This window comes from Myxine glutinosa, unplaced genomic scaffold (assembly GCF_964187855.1).
Source record: "Myxine glutinosa unplaced genomic scaffold, kmMyxGlut1.1 SCAFFOLD_1342, whole genome shotgun sequence".
NCBI lineage: Eukaryota > Metazoa > Chordata > Myxini > Myxiniformes > Myxinidae > Myxine > Myxine glutinosa.
In genome coordinates, this window is record NW_027617437.1 from 1 (window position 1) to 24,464 (window position 24,464).

General features: G+C 44.1%; 1 protein-coding gene across 2 annotated transcripts; it reads left to right on the forward strand.

The window, feature by feature from the left end:
* Positions 1-3,137: 3,137 nt before the first annotated feature.
* LOC137439478 (dolichyl-diphosphooligosaccharide--protein glycosyltransferase subunit TUSC3) lies at positions 3,138-18,089 on the forward strand. Of its 2 annotated transcripts, XM_078769127.1 has the most exons (7): positions 3,138-3,298; positions 3,861-4,002; positions 7,100-7,189; positions 7,462-7,525; positions 9,551-9,625; positions 16,182-16,272; positions 17,324-18,089. In XM_078769127.1, the coding sequence occupies exons 1-7, from the start codon at positions 3,243-3,245 to the stop codon at positions 17,337-17,339; spliced, it is 534 nt and encodes a 177-aa protein (XP_078625253.1). In that variant the 5' UTR covers positions 3,138-3,242; the 3' UTR covers positions 17,340-18,089. The 2 variants fall into 2 exon arrangements, with proteins under 2 accessions (XP_078625253.1, XP_078625254.1); XM_078769128.1 differs by lacking the exon at positions 17,324-18,089 and having other exon boundaries at positions 3,162-3,305; positions 3,869-4,002; positions 16,182-16,276.
* Positions 18,090-24,464: the final 6,375 nt, after the last annotated feature.

Sequence of the window (24,464 nt, forward strand, 5' to 3'; positions counted from 1 at the left end):
AGCGGGATGGCCGCCGTATCCGTACAAGTTACCCGAATTACCCGACTATACTCGACGTTGACGAGCCGCGCTATGCTGGCTCAATGGGAAAGAGAAGACACCCGGCTGGGTTATAATGACACAATACGACACCAGGGGTTCAGTTCTCAAGTATATTCGTACGGAAAAAGGTTAGATTACAGGGACTAGAGGGACATCATAGGAAGACAGGCACTTAGACACACTCTTATATTAACCCTAGACAGACCACAGATAAACGGGACAACGCTGACTCACACGGGATTTGATGGCAAGGAAAGCGGCAATCGATGGCTCAGGTGCACCTGGCTCAGGGACAGAATCACGTACGGTGGTGTCCAGCAGATGCGGGGAGGTCGCTCAGCGCTCGTGGGTCGCGACTTTGGTGGAGATGCCGGGAGGTCGCTCAGCGCTCGGGAGGGTGGCGTCTTGTCCTTCCAAGCTCGGGGCGCATCTGACGTCACGTCCGGCGCGGGGCCGCGTATATCCGGCGGGGAGTCACGCCCTCGCTCGTTAGCTCCGCCCCATATGGCATCGGCCATGGCTTCTCATTGGGTGCGGGGGTTACCGGCTCCGCCCTTGACGAGGGGCCGACAGGGAGCCCCCTTCTGGGTAACCCCGTCGAGCACATGTTCAATGGCGGCCAACCGAGCCGGAGTGAGGACGCAAAGCCGCTGTTGTTGTGGTTGTTGTTGGAGCTTGAGATGATGGGAAGAGATGCGGGGGAGGTATGGGAAGGTCCTAAACTCCTACTGGTGCCATATCATCACATTCTGGTGCAACGAAGTCATAATTAATGGAAACAAGTCCTTAACTGACATAGATTAAGAATAACTAGCAAGATGTCCTATAATTGTCTACGTGTGGTGCGGGGGACCTGGGCACGACATTTAATGGGGGAATGAAGGGGAAGATCGGCTCTAATGGGTGTTGTTTACAGACAATGGGACTAGGGAATGGGGTAAGGGGAGAGTTGGGGAGTATCGGAGAAGATAGGGGAATATTTACAAGCGGATATGGAGGTCAAATTCCATATTCGCAACATTGCACCCTTCTCTACCCTCGGGGCGTCCCGACCCGATAAATTTTTACCTACTTTAGTGTGGCACGCAATGTAGTTCCCTCTACTATTAACTCTACCCTGAGTGCGACAGTTTTATAGATATTCACAAATGAGTAAATATGTCCCCCTGCGACGTTGCACCCTTCTCCTCTCAGAAACACACCCACAGGATAACCGAATCCGGAAAGAATCCTCAAACTAAACATACAGCCGGTAGGGAGCATTATTTACAAGACTACGCTGATATTTACACTACGATCCAGGACCTGTCTTTGGAGGAACACATGCAGATGTTATGCATAGAGAGAGCGCGCTTGCCTATTAACCCTAGACAGACCACAGATAAACGGGACAACGCTGACTCACACGGGATTTGATGGCAAGGAAAGCGGCAATCGATGGCTCAGGTGCACCTGGCTCAGGGACAGAATCACGTACGGTGGTGTCCAGCAGATGCGGGGAGGTCGCTCAGCGCTCGTGGGTCGCGACTTTGGTGGAGATGCCGGGGAGGTCGCTCAGCGCTCGGGAGGGTGGCGTCTTGTCCTTCCAAGCTCGGGGCGCATCTGACGTCACGTCCGGCGCGGGGCCGCGTATATCCGGCGGGGAGTCACGCCCTCGCTCGTTAGCTCCGCCCCATATGGCATCGGCCCATGGCTTCTCATTGGGTGCGGGGGTTACCGGCTCCGCCCTTGACGAGGGGCCGACAGGGAGCCCCCTTCTGGGTAACCCCGTCGAGCACATGTTCAATGGCGGCCAACCGAGCCGGAGTGAGGACGCAAAGCCGCTGTTGTTGTGGTTGTTGTTGGAGCTTGAGATGATGGGAAGAGATGCGGGGAGGTATGGGAAGGTCCTAAACTCCTACTGGTGCCATATCATCACATTCTGGTGCAACGAAGTCATAATTAATGGAAACAAGTCCTTAACTGACATAGATTAAGAATAACTAGCAAGATGTCCTATAATTGTCTACGTGTGGTGCGGGGGACCTGGGCACGACATTTAATGGGGGAATGAAGGGGAAGATCGGCTCTAATGGGTGTTGTTTACAGACAATGGGACTAGGGAATGGGGTAAGGGGAGAGTTGGGGAGTATCGGAGAAGATAGGGGAATATTTACAAGCGGATATGGAGGTCAAATTCCATATTCGCAACAATATATAGTCCGTGCTTGGAGCCTTCAAGTTCAACATAAAGTTTTTTTATGAAAAATAATGCAGATGTATAACAATCCACCAATGCAAGTTCAGAAATGAATGCAGATCCTTTACTTTGCGATACAAACGCAATTCCCGCCATTTCCACTCACGATCGAGGCCTCTGCAGTTACCGCGCCACTTCTTCCTCCTACAACTTCGTCTCACTTCTTTCACTCAAAATGCACGAAATTATGTAGAGGCCTCGTCGGGGGGGATATAAGGTAGATAAGGAAGGCGTTGTAACAGAAGAATCAAAATAAAAGTGGAAGAACATAAGGAAATGGGAGCTATTCTGGACCCACAGCCAAACCCGACAAACCATTGCAATACACCCCGAACGTCTAGCGCCGCCACAAACTACACCATGGAATTGCAGCTGGCGTGGTTTTTTTTAACCATTGATATTAAAATAAAACGTAGCCTAAAACCACCGGGATTTTATGCTGATTCCGAATCTGTGTCTAAAACTTTTCTCCGATGTGTAGTTCTTGAGTTATAAGCGGACATCCAGACCGACTCACACACACACAGACACTCCTTTATATATAGAGATATATATATGTTAATATATATATATATGTGTCAATATATATATATATATATATGTTAATATATATATATATATATATATGTTTATATATATATATATATATATATATATCATATATGTTCGTATATATATATATAAATTTTTTTTTTTTTTTTTTCATGGCTGCTGCTTGCATTGCTGCCTTGTTTGCTCTTTCAAAGACCGTCTGTGAGATTGTAGTCCTGCAGAGAGGTATTCGTGGCAGACATGGTCCTCGTACTGCTACAATAAATTTGTTTAATGTCGCCGTGCTGCTTTCAATACACTTTACCGTTTTTGTGCCTATGGTAGCTGAACATGAATTCTGCTCCAACTTTCATGCACTTCCCACCGAAAGGCAAGCCTCGTCGTTCTGACACTTTTGACTTGCAACGAAATGGCATCATGGCCGAGCAGTTGGCCAAATGGATCACGGATCGCACTGAGGTCGTGGTATGTGGCTCGGATGATTACCTTTTCCTGCTCGTGCACAGCGCCCCATCCCCCACCACCCACACCACTCACATTCCCCATTGACTTGTTTTTTTTAACCTCATCTGTACCCTCTTCCTTTCCTCCTTAAGGTCACCAGTCATTTGAGTACCCTGAGATTGTGAAACCTAAATGAGGTTATGTCCAATCATCACAGCTGATGCTTATTCGTGACAAGTCATTGATTAATTTATTGGATTTTGTTGCTTGTACGTCCATCCACCTGACAATTTGGTTCTCTTTATCTCTGTTAAGTGTTCCCTCCTCCTTTTGTTACGCCTCTGGTCGTTTCTCATTGAGACCTTTCTTGATTAATTGCCATTTCCAGATGATTCACTGACTGCTTTGAGTGTGCGCATCGTGCCGCAAGGCAGTGTAGTCATTCCCGTTGCTCTTTCTTTCTTCCCGTTGACCTTGGAAATCGGGTGGAGATCAGAGTTTTGTGTAACGGTTGGAGGATTGTTTGTTCGATTGTTTGTATATTATTTTGACTCTTTGGCATTCTTCTTTGATTCCATTGTAGGTTTCGAGTCTTTCGGCCGCCAAATTACTCTGGAGCCGTCGCGTTGATGCTGCTCATGACGCTAGTCGGTGGCCTGCTTTTCCTACGGCGGAACAACCTCGACTTTCTCTACAATAAGACTGGCTGGGGCATCGCCTTGCTGGTGGGTTTCAAATCCTCGGTGTTTTTTATTTAATTAAAATGTTTTTATTTTATTTTTTTACAACCTTTGAATATGACCTCTTGGATAGATTTTATTTCCCCTTATTCTGACTGACATTACTGTGTAGTATCGGGAGACGAGGGGAGAGGGGGAGGCGGGCATGAGGGTCGGCTGTGAGTTCTCACGCATCAACATCGAAAAGCTGTTCATTTTATTTGAATGTTTGAAATGTATTTCATAATAACTCGTGCACGGTGGTTGATGTCATTCAACCTTGACTTTCCTTTTCCACATTGCTCATCACACAATACCACTCCACAAAGACGCGTTGGACCCACACTTTGCATCGATATTTGTTTCAGACATGCCATACATTTGTTTTTAAATAATTTTGTAATTAAATGTGGGATTGATTAATTCTCCACACGATTATAAACCACCGTACTGGTGCTTCACAGGTGTTGCATCATCAAATGTGCCCTCATTTGTGTGGACATCAGCCCAGGGACCTGGGCTACTGGCATTAGCCGGTGTCCTTTTCAAAGAGAAGGACGTTCTGCATCGCTTCGCTGGGCTGCCAAATTCCAAATTGCTGTCCTTGTATGCAGGGACTCCATCATCTGCGTAAAGCATCTTTGTAACGATGCAAACCAGTGGGCCAAAATTATAATTTATTTCTACTCCAATATGCATTCGCAAGAAGGATATATGCTCACATTAGACGTCCTGGTTACACGTGGACGTGTTACACGTGGACGTGTTACACGGTTACACGTGGACTCCTATTTTTGTCGGCTCAATGTCGATGGGAATGGAAAATGTTTTACGGATTTGTTATAAAGACAGCACTTTACTCTGCTTAAGCTTGTAACAGTTCATTTGAGGTTGAATCCTTCGCTCGCCTTCAGCTTTTTTAACATTTTTTCACTTTTTAAGAGTTAACATATCTGTACATTGTTTGACATTGAAATATAGATTGCTTGCACTGACTACTGAGTGTTCCAAAGCTCGTGTTTTCCATTCATATGTATGAAGCAAGCCTGATCACACACACACACACACACACACACACACACACACACACACACACACACACACACACACACACACACACACACACACCTACATGGTCACACACATACACATGATCACACACACACATACATGGTCACACACACACACATACATGGTCACACACATACACATGATCACACACACACATACATGGTCACACACACACACACACACATGGTCACACACATACACATGATCACACACATACACATACATGGTCACATGTACATACATGGTCACACACATACACATACATGGTCACACACACACACACACATGGTCACACACACACACACACACACACACACACACACACACCTACATGGTCACACACACACACATGATCATACACATGATCACACACACATACATGGTCACACACACACACACACACACACACACATACATGGTCACACACACACACACATACATGGTCACACACACACACACACACGGTCACACACACACACACACGGTCACACACACACATACACACACACACACACATGGTCACACACACACACACTCACACACACACACACAGTCATACATACACACACAGTCATACACACACATGCAATGCACACATGCACTTGGCATTTTTATGGTGTATACGTTACATGGACTGATGAACATGCTCCTGCTGCTGCTGCTGTTACTGTTACTGTTACTACTACTACTACCACTACCATTACTATTACTATTACATTAATGGTCTCATTAATCCCACTCTCTTGTGAGGTCAACGGGGGAACATTTATTTGACTCAAGTCTTTGACAAACCGACTGGCCTGGCTTGACCTTCAACTGGAGATTGCTTTGACAGGTATTTGCATTTGGTTTAGGTTGCCAGAAACAACGTGTCAACAAATGGCATGGTGAAGATCTTTAACATCTACCAACTAATCCTAGCAAATGAGACACCCAGCTTGGCATCCATCCAAGGAACGGCACATATTTTGATGCAACACCATGACTGCGAAGAACCAGTGCAATAGTTAATCATCGTGTCAGGAATCAAAGTTGAATTAGACAGCTCAAACGTAAATGCATTACCTCGGGGAATGAAAGGGAGCAGGGGTACAGAGATGTGTGTGTGACTTTGTGTAATTATGTTTAAGGACCATCTGCGTATTGTCGCACGGACGACATGCACCCCAAAGGGCATATTCACTATCTCAGTGGGTAGCGGCTTCACTGGAGGACAAGAACAAGGACTTCACCAAGCGATCTATAACTTGCATGAATTGACACCTGAGCAGTTGAACATCATCCTCATTCCGTGTTCTAAGGTGCCGGTTACCAAATTTGGGATGGATACCAATTTAGTACTCCAAAGGTAATCTATCCACCCATACCATCGGCATGGAAAAAGGATGGGATCACGAGGCGCACCAAGTCTCTTTAGAAATAAATAATTTATTGCACAAGACACATGGAACGAAATCCTGGCCATAAAAACCAACCTATTATGAAAATTGGTACAGAGAAATGTACCGCAACTATGGATTCGCATACAGAGCATTTGTTTGCACAATAAATTGGGCGAGTTGGAAAGGAAAGCACGTGGTTAAGAACCCCAGACTTTTACAGAACTTGTACATGCCCAGGCCCGAGAGCGGCAGCAGGCAAGAGTGGGCCTGAGAGAGAGAGACACAGAGCGACAAAGACAGAACCAGAGACACGCAAGTGGCAATCACACCCTTTCATTGCTAGCTCCCTCTACCCGCTGACTGATCGTACTTGACCAATCACCATGTCCCTCGTTTCCACCACCGTCCACCGCCCTCCCCCCACCCCCTTAGGTACCCCTCCCCCAATCCGGGGTCAAATGAACATTGGCTCCAGGAGGCTCTCTGCTCCAAGGAGTTCACCAATCATGTCCTAGAGGTTCCTCCAATCACAAACCACAACAGCCCAAGGCTTGCCTCCGACTCACTGATGGACAGTCCAATGAGTAGGTTATTATTTTGCCGTCTTTCTTTTACTATGATGTTCTTTAATACTTTGCCCTTTTTTTCAGTGCATTGTTTTTGCCATGACATCTGGTCAAATGTGGAATCACATCCGTGGACCGCCGTATGCCCACAAGAACCCCCAGACAGGCCAAGTGGTAAGTGTGGCACATGTACCTGTATGCCCTTTACCCCCTGACAACGGTTTCCGGTCAGGCAGGCATAGTCCCAGTCCCAGTGTATTGGTGTGTTGAAACCTGTAACCCCTCCCCCCCCCCCCCCCCCTTAATCCCTACCATCAGTCAAACTCCCATGTCCAATACTTTGTCTCCCCCACCCCTTCCCAAGACTTCCTTTACATGTTCATTTTTATCGACGAATCCCACTGTTTACTTTTCCTATTTGTCCCCATAAACCCCCTGTGTTTCAGGCATACATTCATGGAAGCAGTCAAGCTCAGTTTGTAGCTGAGACTCACATAGTCATCTTGCTCAGTATCCTTTCACTGGTCAGATGCCCTTTGGTCAGGCTAAACCTTGTGTTCTGGCTGAAACATTGAATTTATGGAATGGGGGAATGATTTGCTTACCTACTTAATCTCTCATCTGTGGAAGCGATTCCGTTTTTGTTGTCTTTTGCCCATCCCTCCATTCTTTCAAGATTGCTATCCATCCTCACCTCATGCTTTCTCCCATAACCACCCCTACTCTCTTCTACTCATGCTGATCCTCACTTCATGCCCCTTTACTTCCTGCCACTCATCCACTCGTGTGCAAAGTACGAGTATGTCTACCTGTTTCCCTTTAATTGATCCTCAGTCTGTGAACCTGCCGCCCTCTTTTGTGTAGCTCGTCGTTGAGCCTAAATTTCTGTATATATATTTTAAAAAGTAGTTCACAGAAAAAGAATGTGCAAAAGGTTTTGCACATAAAAATACATATTTTTTGAACTCAGAAAATAAGGGGCCATCCATAATCAAATATGGCAGATACTATTTATCCTTCTCCATTTCTGCTCGATACATTTCCCTTCTCTTCCCTCTCCCTCCCTGCCCTTTTACAAAACACCCCCTTCCCCATTCCTCCTCCACCTCCCTGCACTCTTCTTCTTTCTTCTCAAATCATCCTTTCATTTTTTTTTCAATTTTAATTGTTTCTTTTTTTTACCCCTCCACCCTTCCTTTTGCTGTCCTGCATATGTAATAAATAAATTGCCCTTAATATGACAACATTCCATTTTTATGCATTTGCTTTGTATACTTGTAAGTTTTATAGTGTTTGGTTTTATTTCTTTGTTAATTACAGGACGTATTTTGTTTGATTGTAATTAATAGTTAATCATTTCCTTTATTTATTTATTTTTGTAGGCCTCTTCTCCCAGGCATCAAATGCCAATGATGCAGCACTTTAATTGCACCGCTTCAGTTGGTGAATAGTGTTCTGCATAAAACTCAAAGGTCATCCAATAGCTGAGAATCTGGCCAAAAGAACACTTGATACAAATGCAGCGTTTGCAGAATGCATAACAAAATAGAATTTATTTATTTATTATTATTTGTTCTTTAAAAGTGCATTGCCTGATGCCTCATAATTCTTCTTCAAAGTAATTGGGATTGTTATCCCACTTAGGTATCAAACCTACATGAATGCCCTCCCATTCCGATCCCTTCCATATCTGTTGTCATCCTGAAACCTAGGGAGAGCGATGTTGTGGTGATGAAACAAGCCGATCAATTTGATTTTAATTGTTACCTCTGGGGGATTGGAAGGGAGGATTTTAATCAATTTTCCAAAGGGGAACAAGACCATGTTGGACTTCAATATGGTTGGGAGTATCTGAGAAAATGTGGCTTTTTGTGTTTCCAGAGTGGCCTAGTTCCAAGAATAGCAAGCGAAATAAATAAATCCAAAGGCAAACCTCATGGTTCAATTTCGGTGAAGATCCGGATCGGGATCCGGCTCGTATAATTTTTAAGTGATTCTTCACCATTGGGAAATAGGGCCGAAACGATATACAGCAGGATATCTCAAAAAGTTGTGCACGGATGATTTTTGATTAAATGTGATTCTGTATTGTGATTTTCTGGTTCGGGATACAAAACGTAAATTGTTCACCTGGCGGAGGTATGTTCTCTACTGAGTGCGGTTCTAGTTATTGTTGTCATGGTTTGGATGACGCAGAATATATGTTGTGTTAAAGAGTGATTGATTTATTCACATCAACAAAACTGAACACTTGGCCACATTTGTTCAGCCATGAACTTACTCGGACCTCCTGCAGAGGATGTGTGGTCAACAACGCCAACAACAAAAAAACGCTGTGGTTATTTCATTGTTATTTTACTGTAACACAGATTGAGAAAACAAAAGGAAATCAAATCCGTTTCCCCCCCTTTATAGTTATTTAATTCTTTATTTTTTTTCGACTTTGAATGGGAGACTGCTGGCTAGGCCAATGTGAATTTAACGTGCCTGTTTGCATTTTTGCTGTACCATGTCACATCCTTGATGTGGGACTAGATGCTGCCATCACTCTTGGAATGATTCTCCTCCACGATGCTGCTTCGGGCACGGGGGATGCCAGCAAACGCAAGAGTAAGGCTCGTTTCCCTCGTTACTCCTCAACGTTTAACGTCGTTCTCGTTCATGACCACAGAGCTCTCAGCATTTGTCATTGCAATCAATCAATCAATCTAGAACATAGCCTGTTCCCATATGAGCTCATGACTTGTGATATTTTTGAGTTCAAGTCTGATACACAGTGTGGGTTTCTTCATTACCTAACAATGTCCTTAAAAAATATGCAACTAAAATAAAAGTACACCAATGCAATATCGCCGAACAGTCTCATCCTGCCATGTAATGCATGTGCAAGGTCCTCCGTGATCCTTGGATAACTGTGGGGAAATTTTTTTGTTGCCTAATGATCGTTGATATTGTTATTGATATATTGATGTAAGGTTTCTGTAAAATGTTTGGGTTTAATCATCGCCTGATGGCTACGCTTTGATAGCTTATTCTTTTAAGCGACACTGGCATGTTTTATCGAGCATTCGGGAACAGAATGAAAATGCAGGCAAGAAAATGACACGAGTGATTTGCAGCGGTTCAACTGGTGTAAATTTTATTTTTACATTGATGCATAAAAGGGCAAAAGGCTTCCAGTAAGAGATGGTATTTATATAAATACTTGTATATAAAATCTAGAACGGCACTCGGCAAAGCGCATACCTCCGCCAGGTTGAACAGTTTACGTTTAGTATCCCACTGATCATGGTTCATGAACCCACCTGAACCAAAATCTACTCGGCTTGTTGTCGTCACTGATCTTGTTTGTCGTCACAACTCATCCATCAAGCTTTGTCCGAATCAGTCCATGACCTTTTGAGACATTCTGCTCTCAGACAGACAGACAAACAGACGGGTGAAAACACATCTTTGGTGGTGGAGGAAATGACTTAAGATCCGATAATAGTGAACTGGGTGCAGCTTGAAGGAGGCAAGGTCATGATGGCAAAATAACTTGCAGAATCGAGGAATATTGTGCTCAAAAACACATGCCTTCTATGTTCGGGATGTTGTTGTCGTCGTGGATGGCTTTTGCTCCCAGAGGGTCGTTGCTGTTGCACGTACTGCCAGTTGTCCGGTGACCCTGCCTGCACCTTGCGAGCATTTGAGCGCGCAAGATGCTCCGAGAGGTCTTCTCCCATACAACGTGCGCCGCTTTTCTCAATCGTTGAACCAGTCCAGGCTGCTCTGTGTGTTGCATCATGATTCAGCATGCCTTGTTGCTTTTCCATTATGGAACGTCGTGAATCCAGCAACCTCTTTTAAATTGCAGTTGATGTGTGTGATGGTGCTTGAGGCTTGGAAACACGTGACATCTCTCAAAGACGTGGTTTTTTGCCTGGCCTGTTCCCGACAGGATAGGAAATGCTATTGTAATCAGTCCCTACGGTGGCCAGTGAATGTCTGCATGCAGAACTACTTTAATATAGATCATTCTCAGATCTACTGTTGTGTGTGTGTGTGTGTGTGTGTGTGTGTGTGTGTGTGTGTGTGTGTGTGTGTGTGTGTGTGTGTGTGTGTGTGTGTGTGTGTGTGTGTGTGTGTGTGTGTGTGTGTGTATATATATATGTGTGTATGTATATATATATATGTGTGTATATATATATATATATATATGTGTGTATATATATATATATAAATATATATATATATATATATATATATATATATATATATATATATATATATATATATACACAACAACAGGCATTTTAAGGCCATTTTCCCTGCTAGAGCGGGGGTTAGCCCTGGTCAGATGCCCTTTGGTTAGGCTAAACCTTGTGTTCTGGCTGAAACATTGAATTTATGGAATGGGTCGTTTGCCAAAGCATGTGTGTATATATATATATTTTACTGAACAAGACTGCTTTGCTAAATGCTCTCTTCTTAGAAAATAAACTGGCTTTATGTCTATGCATGATCAAAGCATGTAGTTTAGAAGATTGTCCAATGTCCATATTATTCAAAGCTTTGCATTTTATCATTGCTTTTTCTCTCTCAAATGTTAAAAAAAATTCCAGCGTTCGAGCGACATCGTGACTGACAAAGGTTAATTCTGCATTCTCCTGATGCCATCCGTTTCCAGCCGAGCCAGAAGTAGTGCTGCATGTTGCTTCAGAGCATGCGTGAGGGCTTGGGTCAATTGGTAATAGGAATTCTTGCAATAGGATTCAGTCAGCCCAGGCCAAATGGAAAAGCAGCAAGAGGTTGCCAAGCTGTATCCGATGAAGAATCAAAATAGCTACTTGAAGCACTGGGTTCACCACTAGAGCTTGAAAAGTTGCTTTGTAAAACTTTAACAACTACAGCGAGGTTTAAAATCCCCAAAACAGAAGCAAACTCTTGAAGACTTCAATGTTGATGTTTGTGAGTTTTTTTGTTTCTTTTTTATCTCCGCCACCTAGGGTGGACGGAGGTTATGTTTTCACCCCTGCTTATCTGTTTCTCTGTGAGCAGCACATCTCAAAAAGTTATGGATGGATTCAGATAAAACTTGGTGGACAGTTCGAGTGTGTGGCAGGGCTGAATTGCATCTGTTTTGGTGAAGGTTCGGATCCAGATACGAGAATTTTTTTTACGAGATTCTTTACCATTGAGAGATGGGGCCAAAAACGATATTGATCTCAAACAGTTGTTGAGGGATTATGACAAAACTAGGTGGATGAGTTGGTAGGCGAAAAGAACGAGCTGATTAGATTTTCGTTCCGGCCGATCGGAGGGATACAAAACATAAACTGTTCAACCTGGTGGAGGTATGCGCTCTACCGAGTGCCGTTCTACTTCTGGACGTGGTGTTGTTCATTTCCAAGGCTGAGTAGTTTTTTGCAAAATGCCAACTGGATTCAAAGTTCCTTAATTGATGTTCTTCATTTGCAATTTAATTATGGTTTATGTATGATGTTTTGTTTTTTTGTTTGTTGTTGTTTTATTCTTTAAATATAATTTTTCGCTCTTCCACACTGCTATGCATATCGGCATCACGACAATAATCGGAGACCGTTTTACCTGCTTGCTTCGCCAGTAAGCATCTCCTGTCCGTTGTGGCAGTTCTGTGAGCATTATAGCTTGGGTCTTGCCGGACGGAGTAAATTGACGGCTCACCGTGACCTTCCACAGGAAGTTATGGTTTGTTTAATAATAAAAAATTGGAGATTTTACTGCATCCCCTAAGTGCAGCACTCCGCACGGGATAGCTATGGATTTGTAGTTTTTTGTATCTTGCGTCATTTGTCACTCAGCGCAGATATAGCTAGAGGCATCTTATCCTGCAGCCTCACAGGATAGAAATATACGATAATCTTTTAAAATGGGGGGTGGGGGGGGGGTGTAGAGAATTGCTTTGTAACTTCAGAGAGTATGGTTTGTATTACAGGATTGATGTCGTTTCAAAAACTTCTATCCAATGCATCTAATATACTTTTTGAACACAGTAGTATATTGCACTGCAAAGATGGACTGATTACATTTTGGGTTCCATGATCTTTTCTACCCCCAAGCCTAACTTCGTTCCAAATTTCAAGTTTTTATTTCCTGAGACTTTGCTTCTGTATCCATCTTGCTCACCACGTTCGTCGTCCCTTTCCCCTCATTCTTCCCCAAACCCATTATTGGTGCATCTCTCTCCCACTCTGTCTCTGTCTCTGTCTCTGTCTCTCTGTCTGTCTCTGTCTGTCTGTTTCTCTGTCTGTCTGTCTGTCTGTCTCTCTTCCCCCCCCCCCCCCCCTCCTGGGTTTTTATGCGTCGATATCAGTAAATCTTTTGTCTCGTAGGCCATACTGTCGTTGCTGTTGTGTGGGATGGGATTTCCATGTCGACGCCACGTGGGGCCTATGTGATGCGGGGCAGCGGGTGCTATAAAGCGAACGGCTCGGAGCCATGCTGACAGGGTCAACAAGCCTGAGTGGCGGCCTTGGCCACGCAGCACGGCCTCCATAAATCCCAGCACACTAGACTTGGGGCATCCACTATCGCTGCTGTCATGTCCTACTCCCACCTTGTGTGGCGTTGATTTCTTCTTTCCACCGGTTGAAGTTCGACTGACCCTGCATGTCGAAGTGCGGTAGACCTGAAACAGACTTCAGGACCTGAAATAGAGAAAGCTGTGTCAGGTGGTCCTTCGCTAATTTGAGTTGCAGTGTATTTCCTGTGCTCTCGATGATGATGACACTGTACAAAAAGAAAGTTTCTTGTGCTTCTGTCGGAGGAGGTCACAGTATGATAGGATCACGTTCCACTGGTTCTTCAGCACTCTACATCATTCCTACAATTGTTTTGGGAACTCCTCGCGCTTCTCTTTCTCTGTGTATGTGACTATATCAAAAGCGGTGGACAATTTAACCCTTGTTTTTATTTTACTTCCCCCTGACCCTACTGCACCCACCCCAAATGGAGAATGATCTAGCAGGTGACTAATTCCTCATGCGTTTTATTGTTTTGGAGTTGTTTATGTTCATCAATGACCTTTCACACGTGCTTGTTTGCATGCATATCATAATCAATGGACGGAAAATTGCAGAACATGACACCGCCTCTCGGCCGAAATGCCAACAGCAAGACGATATGGCATTGTTACCACGACATTGTACACCATCATTCGGTGTGATGCTTGCAATCCTTTCTTCAGAACTACAGAGCATAGTTAGGTCCGGATGATAGCTGGTAGAAGCGTCGATGGTCGATGGTCGAAGTAATCCCAAAGATGCTCCGTCATACTGATATTCCAGGGCACATGTTTTGAGTCGGTGCAAGATTCCTCATTCCAGTTCTGCGGCACACAGGCCACTTAGATTGTGATCATGCCAACCTCATCCATCTTGAGTCTATCTGGATCCTCCAGAATTGTGGAAGTGTGAACCGAGCCAGCCACGATTTCTTTCATGGCTTGATTGTTTTGTAGTGGGATTAGTGGGATGGAATCTATCTATAATTCCAGTAATCTCTGTGTGTGTGTGTGTGTGTCTGTGTGTGTGTTTGTTTGTCTGTGACCGCTGTTTCTCGACAACCACGGGTCCGATATACTTGCAACTTGCCAGGTATATTGCTGGGGACCCGAGGATGTGCCTTTTCAAGGTTTGAAATTAATCGGACAAGTAGTTACCGAGCTATGTCCAAAAAACGATTCAACCAATCAGAGAGCAGCGAGCTATCACGTGTGCCGAACGTGGCGAACAGACTCTGCCTCGGACGGCACATTTGAGAGCGTATTCATTTATTTCACAACTATGTTGGCGCTATGTTGGCGTTAAACTATGTTTTAAAACTAATAAAAACTAATTTGCGATTCTTTCGCTTTCCTGCGCGTTTGTGCATGCTATGGCGGCGATTTCTTTACCAAACTCCGCAAGCCGTTCGCTTTGGACCAAACCATTTCATGTAAATAGAGGGGGGGGGGATTGTCACCGTACTCGCAAGCCGTTCGCTTTGGACCAAACCATTTCATGTAAATAGAGGGGGGGGATATAATTTTAGATATAGATATAGTACGGGCATGCCCTAGTATTATAAATTGGGCCAGGTGAATATTTCTCATAACGTTATACTCTCCTTCCAATTGCCTTTATTAATTAATGATCAAATGAGTTGAGAGGTTTCCACCGTGCATTGGTCCTTGCATACGTTTGAAACTGTATTAAACGAGACCCGTTGGGCCGTGTCCGCAGCTACAGCATCATTATAAGCAGTCTGAAATTGAAACTTGTGGCCTGGATATCGAATAATCCATGTATTCAGACTACAGGAAGGCCTAGTGAATAGTGTTCATCTTTGAGTTATCTACTCTCAGTTTTGATCGCTCCAAAATGTTGAATTCAAGTACAATTTCCACTATTGTGCATTGTGTAACATTCTGATCCAATGGTACCATACTCTGTGTTGCAGTGTTATTCTAGGCCAGGGTCATGCTGGGTGGTTTGCCATCCCTCTCCCCAGCAGTAGTTAGGGCAGGAATTTGGACTTGTCGTGCTGGCGATAGGTGTGATCTTTAACATTCAACAACTGATGTCAGCAGAAGGGATGCCCAGCTTAATGTCCATCCGAATGACGGCACAAACATTGATGAATCACCTGCCTTTGAAACACCAGGGGGTCAGGATTCATACCCAGGCTATATGGCTTTTAAGCGAGTGTGTGTACCTTGAGGCCATCCTTTCAGCCCTGCAAGACTTTGATCCAATGCATTAGCCACAAGCATGAAGGAAGGAATGTTTAGGTTTGGTCAGAATGTTGATGACAACTCACCTGGCTGCTTCATGAAAGACACTGAGGGCTCTTTAACGTCCACTGACTAAGGCTAGCAGACAGGACACCTGCCAGCTTAACATCCATATGAGGGACGGCACACTTTTATGATGCAACACCTTGCTTGTGAAGCACCAATCAGAAAGTTTATAATTGGGCCAGGAGTTGAATCCAGGCTAAGCAGCTCAAAGGTAAGTGGGAAAGGATATGGTGATCAAACCTAATATGTTTCTTAGAAATCTACCTGCTTAATTTAAGCAATTTTTAGCATGACTGTACATGCCCCACTCGTTTTTGTCACCTACCATTTTCAACCGTCTCTACTTCTCCCCATCCTCTCCCGCAGTACTTTGTCTCGTAGGCTTGGGTTTGGTTGTCTTCTTCTTCAGCTTCTTGCTATCAATTTTCCGCTCCAAGTACAGCGGTTACCCTTACAGGTGAGTCTCTTACGAGGTATGCTTGGTGGGAAATTGGGAATCGACCCGTTTAAAATCATTCTCTTTGCCACCATCAATGCTCAAGTCTAGTCACTCAGACTAACTGCGAGGGTGGTTCAAGGTTGACACGAACCTTATTGAAAGATGTGAAAATAATAGTTTGATGCTGAAACTTTGTGCGATGATCTTGTCTACCCTGAGAAAGTTACACATAAAGTGACATCAGCGCAGGTCAGAGATGTCCAAAACTGCATAAAACCAAGATGGTGGCCAACAGTCACGTGTTGGAACAGAGGTGGATCGTAAGGTTTATTGTCAAGAGCCGGCTGCAATTCACGGGAGACTGTTTGCACAATTATTCTGATGGTTTTCATGTCTTATGTTTAAATGGTCATGAAAACCACAACTCCTCCAGCTTTGTTCAAATTGACAAAATAGCCCCTGCTAGCTGTGTGTCGCCCCTCCCCATGCAGTCCAGACATCATGTTGTCATTTTCATTGCTTTGAAGCACCTGCACATCTGTGGCATTAAATTTATAAACAGGGAATATGCCATAGCACGTGCCCTGAAATGGCTGTGCAGTGTGCACCCATCCCAAAGATTTATGTCGGTGTGCCATTAAGGTGTTACCACATTGACGGGACAAGCTTGTACGTGTATCTGGGGAATACTTTGAAAAGCAGGTGTTTTTGGCAACTAAACCTCACTATACTATACTTGTTTTTAATTTTTTTGGGATAAACGATTCCGTCACCCTTGAACTACCCTTGTAATTTGCTTTTCAAACCCATGTTGTTCAGGCAAAGAGGTGTACATTTGGGAATTCTGTCATAATGATGCTGCTTTGCATTTCCTCTTGCTTGAGGGCAAGTGGAAATTAACGTTGCAAAAGCAAAGATTTGATCCCTTAAACAATCGAATCCTTTTGTATGACTGCACACCCAACCCTCTTCTCTTCCTTCCCTCTCCGCATAATCCACGTCTCCGTCCTCGGATCCGGCACGCTGTCTCGAACATGTTCACCGATAACGCATTTGCATCTTGGCTTAGTTTCCTCATAAAATGAACAGCGAGATGACAACTACCTGCTTTCCCATCCCTGTCCTTCTTTTTCAAGGTTGTATCATGGGTAGATAGCAAATGGTCATGTTCAGAAACCCCAAAACAAATCGGAAGTGTTGCACAACTTGCCAAGTCTGTTTCTTCTTTTAACACCTTTTTGTTATTTCCATTCATAGTTGAAGTCTCGTGCAGGGGCTATGCAATACGCAACATTTTCAGCATGTTTTTTTTTAATGATCAAATTGAATCAGAAAAAAAAAAAAAATAAGTGCATTTTCAGCATATTCTGCGTGATTCTTGGCGGAGAGCTGGTGATAAAAAATGGCAGGTGTTTGATTTTATTTCCTGCCGAGGTATCTCCGATGCAACACGAAATGGTCAAAGGGTTTAAGACCGAGGTATTACATCAAGTGTCTCTGTTTTCCACATGTACTTGCCCTACATTGAGGCTGACCAGATGGCCTGGATGTACGAACACTTGCCTCGTAGCCGTCTAGCCTGGGTTTGAATCCCAACCCATCTATAAACTGTCATCCCGGTGTTTCATAGACAGGGCGATTCAATGTGTGTGCCGTCCCTCAGATGGCCGTTAAACTGGCCCCATCTTGCTGCTAGCTTCAGTTGGGGAGACGTTAAAGATCCCATGGTGTCCTTTGCGAAGAGTAGGCGAGCTATCGCGAGCACCCCAGCAAAATTCCAAATTCCTGCCATAACTACTGCTGGGTGGGATGGCAACACGCTCAGCATGACCCAGGCCAAGAAACTGCTTGGCAAAACCAATACTCTGTAATACAGAGTATAGTACATTGGGATTTGCCCTTCATTAAAAGTCCCTTGTCTGCAATTAATCCTTAAGAATGAAAACTGATAAATTGATTCGAAGAGCATGCGCCTTGAGGTTAAAATTGACTCGAATGGTAAATGCAAACGATTGCTTGCATCCGATAATTGCTTCTTGCATATTGGGTTGGACCGAGTAAGGCATCATTTCCACAAAGCGGTGAACACCGTGCAGTCTTTTTATTTCACATGCAGCACACGGCTGCAAATAGCATCATTGGCTGGGGCTGGGGCCTGGGAAATTAAATGCCACAGATGTAGCTTTACCACTAATGCAATGCCCCTGTTGGTTAGAGCAGGAAGTTGTAAGTTGTTCATGGTGCCGGCGAAAGCTCGCCTATTCTTCGCGAAGGACACTGTGGGATCTTTCACATCCACCAACTAAAGCGAGCAGACGGACGGCCAATTTTACGTCCATCTAAGGGACTGCACACACTGATGAATCGCCCTGCCTGTGGAACACCGGCTTGACAGCTTATAGCTGGGTCGGGATTCAAACCCAGGCTAGACTGCTTAGAGGTGAGTGTGCGTACCCCGAAGCAATCCTGTCAGACTCTATGAAAGGCAAGGACATGTGGAAAACAGAGACACTTGTTGACAAAATACTCTGGTCTTTCAGAGAGAAAACAGAGACCCTTTGATCATTCCATGTTGCATCGGAGATAACTCAGCAAGAAATAACATCAAACGCGTGTCATTGAGCTCCAGAGGCGAATGTGCGTACCTCAAGGCATCCAACCAGCCCAACACCTTGCAATGTTGTAATTCTTTCAATTCTTATTGAAACTTAAAATTTACCTAATCTTTCCCCTTCCGATCAATGTTCCTTATAACTCCATCACTTCTCGTGTTCACCTTTCTATGTCAATATTCTCCTCACCTCTCCTCTGAAGGTTTTCTTTAAATATCCCATTCCAATAATCTTTTGACATTTAGATGTTGAAAATACACGGGTGTTCAGAAAGTTCTACAGACAAGATACAATAGTTCAAGATGTGACGATGCTTATTATTTATCAATATGAGTAGATATGATATTTAAGAAGATATATAAATGTGTGTGTGTGTGTATATATATATATATATATATATATATATATATATATATATATATATATATATATATATATATATATATATATATATATATATATAGATAGATATCATATACTCGCCTCATTCTGTTACATTTTTGATTGTTGAGAGTACCTTATCCACAGACCTTTTTGAATGCCCATCGTACAAGTTGATTTCCCCCTTCCCCTCTCCCCCTATCCTCCATTTTAATTAAATTATTTCATCTTGTTAGCTTTTTGATCCACTGCATGCGTGTGGTTAAAATCCATTACCTTCTTGTTGCTCAGTCCAAATTGGGTGCCCTGCGGGTCACTTTAAAGGGGTCTTTTACTTGGTTTCATCATCTAATTTCTTATGATTGGATAAAGCATTGTACATGGACATCATACTTTGAAATTGATCTCTGGCACGTTAGTACAAGGTTGCTTTGTGTGCAGAAAGTTGCTTCCAAAGCGTGACATGGCATTTAGGCCAGCTCATAAAGCTTGATCATTAAGAATGCAAAAGTGTAAGTGCTGGAAAATGCATTTGGTAAGTTGCGTTGCACCTGTTCATGATCTTTCTTTTTTTTGGATTTTCTATCAGATGCTATGAGTGTTGGCGGAATTGTAATTGCATTGTTGGCTGATAATTGCTAGCATACCAATGTTGTCGTTCCCCGTTTCAGTTTGATTGTTTTTTTTTTTTTGTGGGATCTCCATTGTTTGCCGCAATCTGTTTCCACTTGTCATGGTTAACCAGTCTGCTCCACCACTTTTATGCCACAGAAGTTGTGGCTTGTACAAAATAAAGCTGTTCTTCTGAACTTTTACTTCCAACACTTTTACGTGCTCTGTTCTGCCGGGTGTGCGGCTAACCCGTGATGTTTGGTGGATGCCGGATTCTGATTCCATTTGCATCCTTCTGAAATAAATGTGCGTTGTTTGTAAGTTTTTTTTCCAGTAGCTTTCATCCAGAGCACAACTGTTGCTTTCAAAACCATACACACGATTAGGAAGAACCTCACAGAGATGTTAAAAAAGATCCCTGGGAATATTGCTACAAATTAACTGCAGTTGGAAACTGTCTGGGGCTCAGTGATCCTGAATAGAGACCTCAGAGCAAAATTGAGAACATAAAAACTTCATGGCTTCGTTCATGAATCGTGAACCCTTGTCAAAACGTGTGGATACTTCAAGACATGGGAGGACTCTGTTTCAGGGAGATATCAATCAACAATACATACATACATCCATCCATACTGTTACGGTGTCAGAGGGGGTTTCAAAATTCCACTCCTGACACCAATGTTATGAACGTTGCCTCTGGATAACTCTACGAGGGTGGTGTGTCTTCAAGAGACCACACACGGTCTTCAACACTCAACTCTGGCCGGATCTTCATGTCTAAAGTCGGTTCACCGTGAATTTTTTTTCGCTTTTTTCACTTTGGCTTCATCGGCCTCTGGTGTACATTTGGAGACTGAACAATGCGTCTTCTGTCATTAAATAAAGGTACATTTTGATTGCAACTCGTGCAGAGGAAACGAGGTAGTGCATGTTTTGTTCAGAGCAATCGAGGCAGCAGTCGAATATACTCTGCCCAAAGAAGGTACGTTCTCACAATGTAGATTGTAGAGGAAAGAAAGTAGTGGTCCTTCATAATAAAGTTTGGTTTTGGTTAAAAATAAACTTTTCAAACTGTATTTGCCATAAGCATGGACATGTAATTCACATTATGGTGAAGTAAAACGAAAATCGGCTTGGAAGTGAACCGACATTTTTGTTTTTACTTCTTTTACAAGTTATGTACAGATACACTGTCACGTTCTATGAAATGTACACATCCACTTTCATCCACTCAACATCACCTCTGTTAATGTACATTTTAAAAACTAAAACTGCTTTGAAAACTGGACAAGGTGCATTTTCATTACAAGGAATTTTCTTCTCTTCTGGACTTGGTTATGACTAACTTCCCTGTTAATGTCTGCTGTTCTCCTGCTCCAACCGGTTCATCTTATCATTTGCTTGTTAAAGTGAACATATCTCTGGCCGTTCTCAGAGAGACTCCCCAGCGCCGACGAATCTGGCATTTCACTCAGGCCGACTGGCACGGTCTTCAAGCAGCCATCAATAATCTGGATTGGTCTCCCATCTCCACTGCCTTTGACATCAACTCATCCTGGGAATTCTTCCAAAGTAAACTGTTCTCTCTCATGCACAGATTTATCCCATCTCGTCTTCAGTTGTCATACCCTTCCTCCTGTCCATGGTACACTGAAACTTTTGGTTCGGCAGTTGCCCTGAAACAACTTGCCTTTGCCTCCTGGAATGCAAATCCAACGGAAGGCAATCTCATTTCCATTCACAAAGCCCGGAACAAGTGTGTGGCTACCCTCAGGAGAGCCAGGAAACACTATCTCTCTACTCTCAAGACAACTCTCAAACCTGTCTCCTTCCTCCTAATCCTGGTGGCATCTGGTCAAATCTGTTTCTGGCGTTTGTTCCCCCTCCGTCCCCTCCCTTACCCTTACCTCAAACGGCTACACAGCTGACTCCACATGTGAAAAAGCTGAATGCCTCAACTCTGTGTTTGCCTCTAAATATTGTGTCCCAAACCCGTCTCTCTCTGTACCCACCATACCCAGTCAAACCCAGCTGCTCCTGGACTATGTGTCCTCTCCTGACAAGGTGGAGAAGTTTCTGTCAATCCTCGACACTGATTCTGCAACTGGACTAGACGGCAATTGACAGATTGCGGTGCCAGTTAGTTGCAAAAGTCCTTTGCTGAGGTACCATGGCTGGTGTGAGAGGTACCCACACCCAGCCAGCTGGCATGATGACAGTTGAAATCACCACATATGAGGAAGAGAGAGTTGGGATGAGTGGATAGAAATTGGCCCATGTTGTCAGACAGGGAGATGTAAATGGAGTCATCACTGTTTGGAGGACGGTACAGAACACATTTGAACAAAAGGTGGGAGCGGAGAGGAAGCCAAAGCCGTTGCCAGAGGTACTCCTGGGGGTGGGGTGGAGAGAGGGCAGTGCAAGGAAAGTGAGGAAGAGAGTTTTTGATAAAGATAGCAACCACACCACCAGGACGAGGCTCAGGTCTAGCATACCGGAGGAGGGAGTAACCAGATCACAAAAAAATCAAACTGACACATAAAACATATGATAAAGGGAGCAGGAGAACAAGATGGAGGGCAGGGATATCGGGAGATCTGTGGGAGGGAGAGGGCTTGGGGGGAGGAGGCATGGGAAGGGGGGTGGGGGGAGAGGTAAGAAAAACCCGTGGACACCGAGGATTTCCAAATTACGTCTGGTTTGTCAGAAGCAACCTGTATAGATAGATCAATCAGGTTTGAGCAAAAGCAAAGGATGTTTGAGGTCTATACCGTTAAGGAAGAGGGAGGAGGAGCATTGGGTACAGGAGAGGGGAGGGGTAGGGTAAGATGTGGAAGAGGAGGAGGGGGTAGGGAGAGCTGTTGATAGTGTGTCAGCGACTTCAGAAGAGCTAGGAGAATGGGAAGGATGAGGAAGACAAAAGGTTTGATGGTGATGGGAAGAGGGACAGTGAGGGGTTGTTTGAGGAGAAGCAGAGCAAAGTCGAAGGTTGGAGGAGGTTAAGGTATGTGATGGAAGGGAGAGGAAGTGGGGAGGAGGCAGCTTTGAGGAGAGGGGGGAGAATTAGAGAAAATTAGAAGGGGAGGGGTGGGGGGAGTTTTGAAGGGGAGGAGTGAGGAGGGAGTGGTGAGGGAGTCTTGAAGGGGAGAGGTGAGTGGGGAGATTTAGAGGGGAGGGGGGAGTTTAGGAGTGGTGGGGTGAGGGGGGTGAATTGAAAGGGAGGAGTTTAGAAAGTGGATGATGAATGAAAAACGAACATTGATTACAAACTGGGTTTATTATGATTTTCAAGTCAGAGATCCGTTTAAAAACGATAGAGGAGATCAATCCGTTAATGAGGAGAGAGGAGGCACATCGGGTGCGGGACAGGGGAGGGGAGGCTTAGGGTCAGATGAAGGATGAGAGGGGGAGGTAGGGAGAACAGTTGATAGTGTGTCAGAGATTACAGAAGAGTTACAAGAGAGGGAAGGAGGAGGAGCATGAAAGGTTTGATGGTGGTGGGATGAGGCACAGTGAGGAGTTGTTTCAGGTGGGGGCAGAGTAAAGTAGAAGGTTGGGGGAGGTGGAGGTATGATATAGAAGGGAGATGAAGTGGGGAGGAGGGGGGAGAATTTGGGGGGGAGATTAGAAGGGGAGGGGTTGGGGTGGAGTTTTGAATGGGAGGGGGAAGTTTAGGAGGGGAGGGGCAAGGGGGGAGTTTAGAAAGTGGATGATTAATGAAAGACGAACATTTATAACAATTTGGGTTTATTGTGATTTTCAAGTTCGCGATCCGTTTAAGAACGATGGAGGAGGGGTGGAATTAATGTGAATTTAGAGCATGTAGTGATTTAGAATTATAAGAGATTTAATATTTTTTTGAAATGGAATGAGTTGGAGAGGAAATTGAAAAAGGCCTTTTAAATCGGAAGAAAAACAGTGTGTTGTAATATACCACTGAATAAAACACTGCAGGGGAAAGTTTAAACATATTTAAACAAAACCGTGAAAAACAATCTGGGAAAAAGTCCCTGAAGTGAGGGTGTGGATCAGAGAAAGGAGAAACGGTTAATTGAGATGGAGGAAACGATTTGGAAAGGCGAGTTTCGGCTGGAGATGGAAGAGGTGGAAGAAAAGGAGATGAAGGGGGTGGGGCGAGACAACAACCACACATGGGGGCCCGCGAGGATAAAAGGAAATAACTAAATTGTGTGTCACAAAATCATTTGTGTCAAGGGATTTTCCTATCACGCGAACCCGGGTTGCACTCCCCCTAAAATAAATAAATAAATTATGTAAAATGGTCAAAAATCACGGGGCAACCCGGGTCACCGCGTGGTGGATCATATGGAGTTATTTACAATGAGCCATGTTTCAATTTTTAAAATGCTGACATGGCACACACTTTACTTTACTAAAATGCAGACACAAATGTTATATTTTCATCAAAAATCGTCTGAATTTCGCCAAATCTGTTTTGGTCATGTGTTAATATACCTCAGCGATCGACAAATCTGAAATCAGAATTTTATTTGAGTTCAAAATGACCCCGTGAGGTCGCTCCGTACTTTACCTGCTCGTCATTTGCAGTGTGATAATGCCATGCTCACACTAGATCGCTCTTCT

Bases quoted from the DNA above. Each gene is read 5' to 3' on its own strand.
- LOC137439478 (XM_078769128.1), top strand. From the start codon at position 3,164: ATGAATTCTGCTCCAACTTTCATGCACTTCCCACCGAAAGGCAAGCCT. The intron at 7,190-7,461 runs GTAAGTGTGGCA...CCTGTGTTTCAG, and splicing joins ACCCCCAGACAGGCCAAGTG to GCATACATTCATGGAAGCAG. The intron at 7,526-9,550 runs GTATCCTTTCAC...ATGTGGGACTAG, and splicing joins TCACATAGTCATCTTGCTCA to ATGCTGCCATCACTCTTGGA.